The sequence below is a fragment of the Erithacus rubecula genome (assembly GCF_903797595.1).
Source record: "Erithacus rubecula genome assembly, chromosome: 14".
In the NCBI taxonomy this organism is placed as follows: domain Eukaryota; kingdom Metazoa; phylum Chordata; class Aves; order Passeriformes; family Muscicapidae; genus Erithacus; species Erithacus rubecula.
Genome location: NC_136666.1, coordinates 12,265,300 through 12,278,591, shown reverse-complemented (window position 1 = coordinate 12,278,591; position 13,292 = coordinate 12,265,300). Strand labels below are relative to the sequence as shown.

General features: G+C 39.0%; 1 protein-coding gene across 3 annotated transcripts in view; it reads left to right on the top strand.

Moving 5' to 3' along the window:
• Positions 1-13,292, top strand: part of SLC12A1 (solute carrier family 12 member 1) — a 43,711-nt gene that overhangs the window by 18,918 nt on the left and 11,501 nt on the right. For all 3 annotated transcript variants that reach the window (XM_079318005.1, XM_079318004.1, XM_079318006.1), the window contains exons 11-19: positions 846-997; positions 2,582-2,689; positions 3,442-3,565; positions 4,442-4,543; positions 6,444-6,599; positions 8,286-8,385; positions 8,469-8,580; positions 10,984-11,124; positions 12,986-13,092. In XM_079318005.1, the coding sequence (XP_079174131.1) occupies positions 846-997; positions 2,582-2,689; positions 3,442-3,565; positions 4,442-4,543; positions 6,444-6,599; positions 8,286-8,385; positions 8,469-8,580; positions 10,984-11,124; positions 12,986-13,092 (1,102 nt within the window). The remainder of the gene's footprint in view (positions 1-845; positions 998-2,581; positions 2,690-3,441; positions 3,566-4,441; positions 4,544-6,443; positions 6,600-8,285; positions 8,386-8,468; positions 8,581-10,983; positions 11,125-12,985; positions 13,093-13,292) is intronic.

Below are 13,292 nucleotides of genomic sequence, written 5' to 3'. Positions count from 1 at the left end.
GAAACAAAAGTCCCTGTTTGGCAGCTGGACCTTCAGGTAACTTGTATGGTTATTTTTGCCTAAGATTCAGTGACAAAGACAGCAGCATAGTATCCTTGAGCATAATACAGATCAAAGGAACCTCTGATCAATCTGCTGATCTTTTGTTCCTGGTTCACATTGAAATTTTGCATGGCTTCTGCTTGTTTTCTTACTGAACACTCATGAGAATCATAGGAACAGGGTAACACACATTTTATACATTACATGTCAAAGACAGAAATCAGTTGCCTGTCAATTGAGGATATGAGCACCCTGAAGTCAGTCTAGGACATAAGAAAAAAAAACCCCAAAAACAATAAACACAAAATACAGGTAATATCTCCTGTTCAAAATTTTTCTTATCATATGACAAATCTAAATAGCTGAGGATCTGGGTCTCTAAAGTAATGTTTTGCCCTTGTTATACAGAAAAAAAAAGGGCATGCCTGGACCTATAAGCCTCTCTGACCTGTTTGCTCTGAATACTGGCACTTTTAAAAGTGGTAACAAGAAGACAAGAGACTTCTAAGTTAGTCAATTTATTGTTTATTTCTCTCTAGGTCTCTTATTTCAGAAATATGTTAATCCTTATTAGTTAAGTGGCTGATTATTTTAAAAGTAACAGAAGCAAATATTTGCTTAGAGACACCATGAGAAACAGTCACAGTACAATGAAGTAATCCCTGCTCAACACAAAATGTTTTTGGGATGAGTCTAAGGCAGCAGCTGTACAAAAAGTGTGCAGTTTAGGAGTCCAAGTATGGCAAGAACATTCTTTCAATACCACAAGGAAGCAAAATAAAAATACATTATTGTTTCCACAGCCTCCTGTGTTGTACGAGATGCTACTGGGAACGTCAATGATACAATTGTACCTGGAATGAGCTGCAATGGATCATCTGCCTGTGGCCTAGGCTATGATTTTTCCAGATGTGCAAGTCAGCCATGTGATTATGGGCTGATGAATAATTTTCAGGTTTTAATGAGATAATTTGTATTAGCATATATTAACATAATAAGCAATACATGAATATATAAGTACAAACATGCAAAACTATTATTTGCAGACAACTACAACAGGACAACCAGTTTTATTTAAAAAAGGAAACTATAGGAGTGATGAAAGGCAAAAATTCCCTGCATTGCATGTTTACCCTCACTCTGCCCATCACTAGCCTTCCTAACACTCTGGTAAGGCCTTTATCTCCTCTTTTAACAAGTACCATGCAGCAGTGTATGTTGTAACATCTTCAAACTGAGAGCCCAGACTTAACAGAGACCTCAGGAACTCCTGTTAGATGAGGAAGTCACCTCACTGCTCTTGACACATGGATGTGATTTTACCTCAGGGGTGCTGTGGTCACAGTTAAAGGGTTGTGTCACAGTACAAAAAAGCAGAGTTCTAACTTCTTTTAAAAAGTATCCAAAAATAGTAGTGAAAAATCAAGTGAGAAGTAATGGAGTCTTTCTCCTAGGCCAGAGAGAGACTGACTGCCATTTTTATTCTTCAAAATAAAGCTTAGGCTGAGCATCAAAGTAAAGCAGTCCTGCAGCCTGACAACCACAGGTCCCAGAACTCTATTCAGCCCCTGTGCTTCATGGCCAGTTAGAGGAATTCACCACCTGCACATGCTTTTCAACGAGTCATTTGTAGCTTTTAAAGTCACTCACTTTTTTCCCAGCTGGCTCTGCTAAATGACAGGGCTGGGCAACCACCTTGAAAGGGATATGCTGTCCCTTTCACAGACTACTTTCCCTTCCTTCCTTGATTATTTACCATCCCTACTCCCACCTCAGTTCAGCTGCCCACACTCAAGGCACCCCTAAATATCAGTGACCTCCCTATAGCCAGTACTTTCACTTCTTGCATTTACCCCCCCTGCCAGAGTCAGAAAATCAGTATGACTGGATCTGACAAATCTTCAGTATTCACTGATTTCTTTCCTGAAGTACTGCCCACACACCACCAATCACATCCATCCATCTTTTAGTTTCCTTGTTGGTGCTCCTCAAGAGCCCTTTTACTTCAGTAGTCACAGAGGCCAGTCCAGTGCTCCTGGGAGGGCTGAGGAGGCCTGACAGTGACCATCATTACTGTTTGCAGCACTGCAGTAATGTCAGCACCATCAGGCAGTTTCTCTCATTTTCAGTCACATTAAATAATCAAGGGAAAAAAAAAAAGAAACCCAAACAAAATAAAGTGCCTCCAACCACATTTCATACATTGGTGCTTTTTCCTGCCATTTCCATTTTCTTGTCTGCTACAAACTGACTATTTACTCATCAAGTAGATGCTGTTACTTATAGCAATTTGTTAGTAAAAGCAGTGAGGAAATCTCACAGAGTACTCATCTGCCCCAACAGACAGCTGCATATTTGAATAAAAATTTGGCTTTGCCTTCACTGCTTTTAACTAAACCAGAAATAATAGTACAGTTTGTAGCAGATTAAATTTAGAACCATGAAAAGCAGAGATACATAGAGAACTTAAATGGGTTTGTCATTAAAAAGTGCATCCAAATGCAAGCCTATTCTTTTCACCTTCATTTTTTTCCTAAAGGTGATGAGCATGGTGTCTGGCTTTGGTCCTCTCATCACAGCTGGCATCTTCTCAGCTACTCTGTCATCAGCTCTGGCATCTCTTGTCAGCGCCCCCAAAGTTTTCCAGGTAAAATTAAACTATACTTTTCCTTATACTTGGTTTAACTTCAGAGACAAAGTTGAACTTTGCATGCCAAATGTAATGTATATTTAAGCAACACTGACACATGTGGCAGGAAGAGGGAGGGAAAACAATATGTAGAATGCTTTTCAGCAGAAAAAGACAGGTCTTATCATCATACAAGGGCAATAATGTTCCTTTGGTCAGAACTCAGCTTTGCTGCAGGAGCAGGGGATACTCGTGCCTGTCATAAATAGCTTCAAGGAAACTTTCAAGACCACTTCTTACAAAAAGCCACCCTGCAAGCACAGGAGCAGCAGGAGCCCTCAGGTCCATAGGATTCAGGTGCTGTCAGATGTGCTCTTAACAGGCTGTCCAGAAGCTGGACAGCAGCAATGTGGACAGACTGGGAGCAGAGAGCATGGGAGAGATAAACTGTGCAAATTACATCAAGTCACCGATTAATGCTTCAACTTCTCCCAATTTAGAGTCTATTTATCTATTTAATTACCTCTTCCTTTTAAAGCACTGAATAAGCACTAAAAGCCTATGATTCTATTTCCCACGATATAATAACACAGTAGTACATTGTCTTATCACTTTATTTAAATGTTCACATGCCACAGCAGTTGATGTACTTGAAGCACTAAGATTTAATTTTTGTATAGCAAAAGCCTAGCAAACTGGCACTCACAGACAGTGACTTCTGGTGCAAGAAAGTACTGCTTAATAGAATTATGTGCTAATTTTCTTACCAGGCTCTTTGCAAGGACAACGTCTACAAAGGGCTAGAATTCTTTGCCAAAGGATATGGAAAAAACAACGAGCCTATCAGAGGATATGTCCTCACTTTCGTGATTGCCATGGCATTCATTTTGATTGGTTTGTATAATGTTACAGTGCTGCTATAGTGTCATGTTCTGAAATTATACAAATTGACACTGTAATACAATTAGTAGCTGTGGTTTGAAAAAATTCCAGTCAGTTAAGCTCTGACATAAGCATATTCCAAGTCCTGGTAGCAAAAAGAAACCAGCTGGGATTTCAGTGACTTACCACCACCACCGCAGCCTCATTTTCCAGGATGCAGAGTAGCTGCAATTCCTGTTCACTCTGCTGGAAGAGGGCAGTGCTTAGAACTCTATCAGATAAGGCAAAGTCACAATCTTTGAAAATGGTTTTCCTGTATATATTGCATATAGCCCTAAGGTAATTTTGAGATAACTAGGAAGCTTATTCTGCCCAAGCCTTTCCCACAGTCAGCTCCAAAGCAAATCCCAGTTTACCAGCACTGCTGAAAGAAAATCCCAGCTACCACATTTAGGGGTGCAGAGACCATTAAATCAGTTTTTCCAAGATTTGAAATTCAAACTGTCTTATACAAAGTAAATAGGATATCTGGTAGAGAGTTACTAAATTGTAACCAAATAATTTTTTAAATGCACTTATCCTGTCAATTATGTATTTTAAATTCTAAACATTACATCAGATCTACATCATTAGGAGACACTATGCTGAATCACAGCATCAAGTATAACACTGCATAGCACATAATGTTATTAAAATGAGGATTAGCAGACATAATTTATATGAATGAACGTAGATCAAGACAGCCTTAAATTAGTAACACAGGAAAATACCCAAGCTCTCCCTGGATGATAAATGCAGACAATGTTCAGATTTAATGCATCATTAGGAAACAGCTAGCCACCAGTCCAGGACTAGTGCCTCTGTCTGACTTGTGTATGTGTCTTGCAGCTGAGCTGAATACCATTGCTCCCATCATCTCCAATTTCTTCCTGGCTTCATATGCTTTGATTAATTTCTCCTGCTTTCATGCCTCATATGCAAAATCTCCAGGTGAGTCTGCATTCAGCAGTGATTTAAATATAGGCCTTATAGTCTGATCTCTGGAAGCTTCAGACTGTATGTCAGAGATAACTGCAGTATGTGCAAAGTATCTAAGTTATGTAATCTGATGTCTTATTGAATATGATGGCATTTTATTTATCAAAAAGGATAAAAATAATGGCTCTAGTCCTTACACTGCCTACAGCTGTACAGGAAATGTACAGGATGAGAAAGGCTTTGGTGCATCCCACTGGAGAAAAAACAATTCTCCTCAGAATGGCATTTTCCCCCTAACTATGAGAAAGCATGTGTGGGTAAAAGCTTATGCCAAGTCTGGACAATGAAGCAAGCAAGGTAGAGTGGGGAGTCATCCCTCCCTTCTCCAAACCTACATCAAAACATACAGGGAGATTCCTAAGCACAGTAACAATGCTACAAGTGATGCTGCCTGGAAGGGAACATGCAGAGCAAGATCAGGTCCATCAAACAGTACAGCACAGCTCTGCAGTGCCTAGAAGCACAACTGTAAAGCACAATTGTGAAACACAACAAGGTCCCATTCAGGGGTAACTTGAGATCCTCCCTCTACATTTGCAGCAAAAGAACATTCTGGCTGTCAGTCTTGTGCATTGCCAGAGCAGAATGATTCCCACCATCTCATGAATGAAGGGGTGACATCTTTAGGAATAAAGTCAATCAGCTGAGCAACACGGGTTTGGCACACAGGAAAGACAATTTCCTGCTTCTATGAATTAATGATTCAACTCAAGGAGCGAGGAATACATTTTTGATTTCCAGTGTGAAGAAACTGCAGTAGTGACATAAATGCCTGCATCAACTTCCTTCCTATGGATCTGCAAAGTGCCATTTGTTTAGAGGGCAGAAAAGACGAGCACTTCTGCTAATTACCTGCACAGCTGAACAAATGCAGATCTGCCCCATACAGCCTTGGAGCTGAGTGACAATTACCTCTACAGATCTCATCTGTGTACATCTGACTCTACTCTGCCACTGCTTAACATTTCAGGCAGAACTGCAGCCATTTTTCTTTTCTCATTTCCTCCAGTTAATTTCTGCCAATTCACAATGATAGATTATAATAATTGCAAGGCTGCAGGACAGGAAATGTCTGCCCAGCAGGTCCTTCCCATTCCCTCATTATAAAGATAATCCAAGATAGGGTTGCTCAGCCTCTTGTATTTTCTGTGTTTTTCCCCTCTCCAAAGTCTGCTCTGCAGAACACCTGGCAGAGACCTGCAAACCATGAAGGCTCAGTGCTTGCCTCATCATTTTAATTGGTAGCAGGGGATGGAATCAGTAGTGCAGCTGAAGAGCAGCAGGAATAATATCTTTTTAAAGTCACTTGCAGATGATTTTATTTTTCTGCCACAAGAACCAGGCAATTTCCAAGTTTAAGACAGGTGCACATACAGTATTGGGATAAACACTCCTCTCAGCAAGTGTTTAGCTACCAACTGTAAGTTCTGTGTATATCCATCCAAAGAACACAGTCAGCAGTGTTTTCAGGTAATTTCAGGAAATTAATTAGGATGTTACCTGGAGTTACAGGTAATCTTCTGATGTTCTGAAATATTCTGATCCAGTAAACTTTAATTTTACAAAAAAACATATATGAACAGAATAGCTACTCAAAACCAGGCTGAACAAAGCAGTAAGAAAGAGAGTAGCAGAAAGCCTGTAAGGCCTAGTATTCTATAAATTAAAACTTTTCATCAGCCAACACCTGAAAATTTCTGTACATACAGTGCCTAAAAATTTACAGATATCTCTCCCATCCCTTCTGACAGAGCCTGAAACAAACTGTACATGGGATTTTATGCACAAAAACCATGGTTCCATTTATCAATATATTTTATCTCTTCCAATTTCCTCAATTCTCTTTAAACAGGTTGGAGACCTGCATTCAGATATTATAACATGTGGGTGTCACTTTTTGGAGCCCTGCTGTGCTGCGGGGTGATGTTTGTCATCAACTGGTGGGCAGCTCTCATCACTTATGCCATTGAGCTCTTCCTATATATTTATGTAACATATAAGAAGCCAGGTAAGGCTAAACTCCACTATTATTCCATGTATACGTTGTGCTGCTAGACTTGATTTTAAAATAATTGATTCTGCTAACAGAATTAGAAATTATTCTTCTGTGCTATCCTTATTTAAAGGGAAGTCTGAAGCATCCTGTTAAACTGCACTTTATATAATATAGATTAAGCTGGTAGTCTGGTGACTGCCTGTTTAACAAGCAGTTCAAGTGTGGTTCAGTTTTCTTTAAACATTCCAGCAGACTGGTTTATTCTCACCATCTTTATGACATTTGGGCTTTTATTGAGTATCACTCATAATTTTTTTCCACTCACACACCAGATCTTACCTGAATTTTGCAGCACTCTTAGCTGACTCATGCACAGTCCTCACTCAAAATGTAAACCTGCTGCCCATTATAAAGTTAAAATGCAAGCTGAATTACTTATGAACTGATCATCCTCCAGCACCTCCCTACAATTCCCCCATAAATTAAGACAGATGGGCCCACTTTACTGCTGGAAAAAAAAACTTAGTAACTCAGCACATCACAGGAGTTGTCCTCAAAAACCTGGTTTAAGACCAGACAGTCTGGCTATTCATAACCAGGACAAAACTAATCCAGGTCCAGATTTCTGTGCTAATCACCTGAATTACTTTGCAGCAGAAAACATAAAACAAAACTTACAAAGAAAAGAGGCACAGTTCCCAGCAATAGATGTACTTTTATTGGAGTTGGCTTGGGACAGCAACACCTGGTCTGAGGCTGTGTAATTGTTTCTGCAGCTGTTGTCTGTCCTCCCTATCTGTGCTCTCTCACACCCATTGGGATGTCTGTGCTTCTCTCCCTGTAAATGTATCATCAGCTGCAGGAAAGCACACCCACCTCAAGCCAGTTGTCAAAAACATTTCAGGATTTCTACCCTTACCTTGGATATTGCCAGTGTCCTTGATACTAAGTAGCACCTTAAAGCTTGGTTAAATTCACTGCAGCCACTGTACACAAAGCTCTCTGTCTCCTGCTAAGAGAGTGACTTTTGTTCAGCAGTAATTTACCAGCAAATGGAGGGTTCAGAAAAAACTAATATTCCTGAGAAAAGGCAACTTTACACAAACTTCCACTTAGTTTCACTTAATATTGGCTTTGTACCTTGGCATAACAGGACTTGATCTGCATTCATGTAGATCTCAAAGTGTAGAAAGACATTTCTTGTATGTCTCCACTGACCAAACAGCTCCACAATAATGAGAAAAGATGTATATGTCAAAACAGGGTTTGGAGAACAATTTTTGGCCTATACAGTGGAACAGAGTAAACTGGCACCAGCAATGTTCCTTCCTACTGGTTTCATTTGCACTTCCTGAAATTCCACACCACATACATGACTCAGGGCTGTCCATTTTCTAAATGGGAGAGGGACACAAAGTTAATGAAACAAATAAGAAAATAGTTTTTAAGCAGGAGAAGAACATTCCCTACAATGTTTAAATAAAGAATGAAACTATTTACTTGCATAGGGTTTTCTGCATCACACAAGAAAAACGAATTCATTTTGTTTTGAAGCACAAAGAACAACAGGTCTGTCTCTTAAAAAGTATGAGAGAATATAGTCTTCTTTTCATAGAGAACACCATTGCTGATTTTTGCAAGAGAACACAGGGCAAAGCCTGTGGTTTAATATGCATTATTTCTGTTCATTATTTGCAGAAGTAAACTGGGGCTCCTCTACACAGGCTCTTTACTTTGTTAATGCCTTAGACAGCGCTCTGGCATTAACGACAGTGGAAGACCACGTCAAAAACTTCAGGTGAGATTTCAATGAACAGTAAAATGGCTTGTCCTGAATCTGTACATCACCCAATTATATACAACCTCTTTTCTCTCCACCAGACCCCAGTGCCTAGCATTAACAGGAGCTCCCATGGTCAGGCCTGCTCTGCTAGACATCACCCACACCTTCACGAAGAACAACGGGCTGTGTATCTGCTGTGAAGTGTACACGGTAAGGGAACTCACCCAGATCCCCACACCCAGCACCACTGGGGGCTGCAGCTCCCTATCACACACTCCATTCCCACTCAGCACACCAGTTCCCACTGGTGTTCACTGACAGCTGTGCACAGCACCAAGGAGATTCGCACTGAGAATGAATTTTGTCATAATTCTTGACATGAAAGCTATCAGCTGATATAAAGCCTGCTGGTAAATGCCTCACTGAGATGCATTTCAAAGTTCATAGCAAGTGAAACAAAAAATGGTTTGGAGGGGAAAAAAAAAAACTTACAAGGAAATATTTTAGGCTTAGAAAACAGAACACCCCCAAACTACACAAAATGCGAAATTTGAAGGGTTATTTTGTGTGAGTCAAATTAACCAGGTTCTATTTTCAGCTTTGTCACTGATTTGCAGAATAGAGGTTTGGCAAGTAATTCAGCTCTCTTTGCAGTGATTCCTCCAAAACTGTTACAATGCTAATTTTGAGGATAAACATGCTCTTCTGAGATTTAAGGACAGGAACAAAGTGTATTTGTAGATATAAATATACAGCAAATGAGGTATCTTACAGGATGAAGATCTAGCCTCTCATTAGAACAGAAAAAAAAAATAAGATAGGCTTGTAGTGGAGGGAGAAAAAGTGTTTTAAATATTACAGTGCCCTTTTAATTTTAAGAGAGAAAAAAAACCCAACAAAACAGCTCATGGTACTAAATAGGGCTGCAGAATCTAGATAATAATGTACTCCTCTACAGCAGTGTAGGAATAATTCATTTGATGCAGAAACAGAGTATAGAAGATCCACTTGTGATTCTTCCCAAATCAAATTAATCTATAAAGAATGAATGGTCCTAATTCTTCCCTACTATAATTATTCTCAGATTTCCCACTGCATTCAGTAAGGATAGAACCAATCCCAACAAGATCCTGAGACTATGCAGCTCCCTAAAGTTGTGTTTCCACAAGTTTTCTGAATTCTTAGGCATGTTTCTCTAAAATTAGTACATTCTATGGAGAACTGATATTCCTGTCTATACAAAAAAACCCCAAAGACTATTTTGCTAGTATAAGCTTTGTAATTGTTTACGGGGGCTAATTATTTCTTCAGCAACTTAAGTGAAATTTAATTTCTTGATAATAAAGTGTGGCAAAATGAACCTCAATGAATTGCAAAATTGTGGTAAAAAGCAGATGATAAAACTCCTAGCAATCACTTGAAGAGCAGCCTGCAATATGTATCACAACAAATACAGGAAGACTATTCAGCCATAAATGTAACTCCCAGCACATTCTGCCTCAAAAGCTGACATGCTGTTAGCAATGCACAAAGTTTTAAACACCATACCAGAGAGAACATCTTCCATTCTTTTCTTCCAAAAAGCTGCAAGAAACTTTCCAGGAACATGGTGATACATAGCTCAGAAATAGACAAAATAAAGATCACAACAGAATATAAAGATGATTGCAAGTTTGCTTGTCTCTGAGGTTATGGGTGCATGTTGGCTTGAACAATCTGAGTTTCTAGTAAAAAGGACTGTTTCTGCTTTTACTCCCTGCCTTCATGAAAAATATTTTTTCAGGGTTAGTCCCCAGTCTGCAAATTCCCTGGACTCCTTGTACAATTGCACAGACATTCCACAGGTGCAAAAGAGGAGCAGGAGAGGACACAGACAGGCTGGCACCTGGGACAGGGGTGGGTCTGGCCCCTCAGTCAGCAGAAACTATTGTGCAAGCCACTTGCAAAAACACCTTCAGGAGTTTTCCTCTGATAGACAGGGAAGAAGGGTAAAACTTGTTTTTTTCCTCTCCTTACTCACAATGAAACTTGAAGCTTATTGTTCAAGTTATTATTCCCAGTTTTTCAAACATCCAGGATCAAATTCTTCTGAAGTTACATCAATGTCTTGAGACTTGGATATGCCCATGGATTTTTTCCCATTAAATTACCAGATGACCACTGAAAGAAACCTGACAACAGAGGCATTTGCATCTTTAATTGCATTGCATTAACTCTTTTCTCTTATGTCAGTAATCAGGAACTTAACCATTTATATTCAGATCTACTAAGAGTCTTTTACACAGTTAAGTCAGGGAGGGACTTTATTCACTCTGAGATGCTTTATCGTACCTTAGATGTTTTTTTAAGATGTTACAATCCATAGTAGTCCTTCTTTCTGTCAGAATCACTGCATTTAAGTAGCATTAACAGCCTCAGCCCTCTCAAACAGAATGTGAATTATGTTTGCAGCACAGTTCTTTTCAAAGGGCTGAATCTCTGTGGACCTTTTTTGGAAAGGTATTTTTCTGACTCTCTCCATTTGCTCCCACAGCAGACCAGGTAACTCCTTCAAAATAACTGTGTGATGTACAATACAAAGCCTTCATAATAATATTTTACTGTATCATGCAGGGACCACGCAAGCTGTGTGTTAAGGAGATGAACAGTGGCATGGAAAAAAAGCAGGCCTGGCTCACAAAGAACAAAAGAAAAGCCTTTTATGCAGCAGTGGCAGCTGACAGCTTCAGAGATGGAGTCAAAAGTCTACTTCAAGTAAGCTTTTTGTTTACAGAACACACAGGAGAGTGTACATCAAAGCATCCCTTTATGCAAGGCATTACTGTTAGCTTGTGAAGAAGCTCTACATATATGTGGATAATGTTATAGATGGAAAGGGCATTCTGGGGGTGCATGCATATTATAATACAGATTACTTCATAAAGATCTAGTTCTGGGCTATGGTATTATGAGACAAGGCAGATTGATTCTCTCCTAAATGAACAAGACACTATTATGAAAAAAGAGAAGCATCTACAGGGCAGCATATGAATGTCTATGCAGCTGACACTTGATACACTTCAAATCAATTCTATTGTTTGGTATTACACAGCATATTAAATATCTGAGAATGTTTTGCAATAAATGAAAACTGAAAATGTGTAATATACATTTTCTGCAAATAGCAAGAAGGTCATTTAAATAAAAGTCTGCAATATTTTTCTATTACTTTAAGAATGCAGGAGATCATTTCCAACGGTCCATTTAAAATTGCCATAATGAAGGCACAGAGACACTGTTTTCATTTTTCCCATCTCCTTTCCTTTCTCACATATATGAATATTTAAACATATAGGTACTGAAGCAAAATGTAGAGAAAATTAATATCCTTTGTACAAAATACACTGCTGCAAAGACATCAGTGCCAAATGAGACAGTAGGGAACCAACTAAAATACTCTGGGTAAGTCACCCACTGGTGTCCTACCAGGGCTCTTTGTACACTTGCTGAATGGACAGTACAATTGAGCAAGATGAAATGCTATTAATAAAGATCCCTTTGTTCTGTAAAAGCCTCACAAAGACACTTCATCTTGGGCTTTTACACTGTCTCAGTAGGAGATCTTTCTGATGTTTTTGAGAACTGCTACAGTCTGATGATCTCTTCCTTTCCATTACTACTTAAGAACTATTGCCAAAGTCAGCTACTGGACCCCAAATAATTCTCTTCCAGCAAACAGAAGGATAACCTTATCATCACTATTGCAACCTAAAGACATTGGCAACAATTACTGATTCAAAGTAAACAATGCTACTCAAAAAACCCAACAAGGTTCCAACAGTTTTTACCTATTTTCTGTTTGCTAGTAGAAAAAAGTTGAAAAGTGTAACAACTTTACAAGCTGGTGTTTTGAGTATCTCCTCCTAAAGGTTCCCAATATACAGAACATTTAGATTTCTATAAACAGTAAGTTAGATGAATCTTACTTCCCTTCTATGTCCAGGTTTTAGCATCCAGAAAGAGTTTTGAAGGCAAACTAATATCTTGACAAACCATTTCTTTTTCCTGTTTATAAACCATAATTTTATCTACAAAGCATGCTCAGCTGATTTTGGATAATCTTTAGAGAAGAACATAGTAAATTAAACAGCAACAGTTTCCAAATTCAAGGCAAAAAAACCCCAACAAAACAAACAAAACATTCTTAGGAGCCTTTGCCTTTCTCTGAGTATCTGAGATGTTTTAAGAGACTTCAGACCCACTTCATCTACTGAGTATTCTGAAGCTGATAAAAGCTTTATGCCATTATGTTAGAATGAGCATACAAACAGTTCTTGAACTCCCTCTTGATTCCAAGTTATTGAACCATTTTAATGAGAGCATGTCAGAAGAAATGCAAATGAATGCTAATTTAGCAAAACTACACTTCTGTCATCTAAAATCATTTATAGTTGGAATGATTTAAAGCTAATCTTTCTGCTTTCTGCATGGCTATGAGCATGAAGGACATTTATGAAATGCAATCTAGTTATAAGTGTCTCTAGAACATTGCTTCAGTTATCTTTTGCCATTAGTTTTCATTTACAGTAAAAGCATGTATGCATACCTCTCTCAAGCAGTGTTTTAATATTGGCAGGCCTCAGGATTGGGCAGAATGAAACCAAATACCCTGGTGGTTGGATTTAAGAAGGACTGGAGAAGTGCACCTGCCACTCAAGTTGAGAACTATGTGGGCATTATACAGTAAGTCAGCTCAGCACCTCCTTTTTCATTCCTCTTGGACTAGACTAATGTAGCATTTCCATACAGAATTTGAGTGTAGAAATACTGCAAGGACCTGTGTACAAACCTGGGCTCACATATCCTGGCTCTGTGGCTCAAGTTATTGCCCATCAAAAAAGGTTCATTGGCTTCCCACACCTTGTAGGATCTCCTTAGCAAAC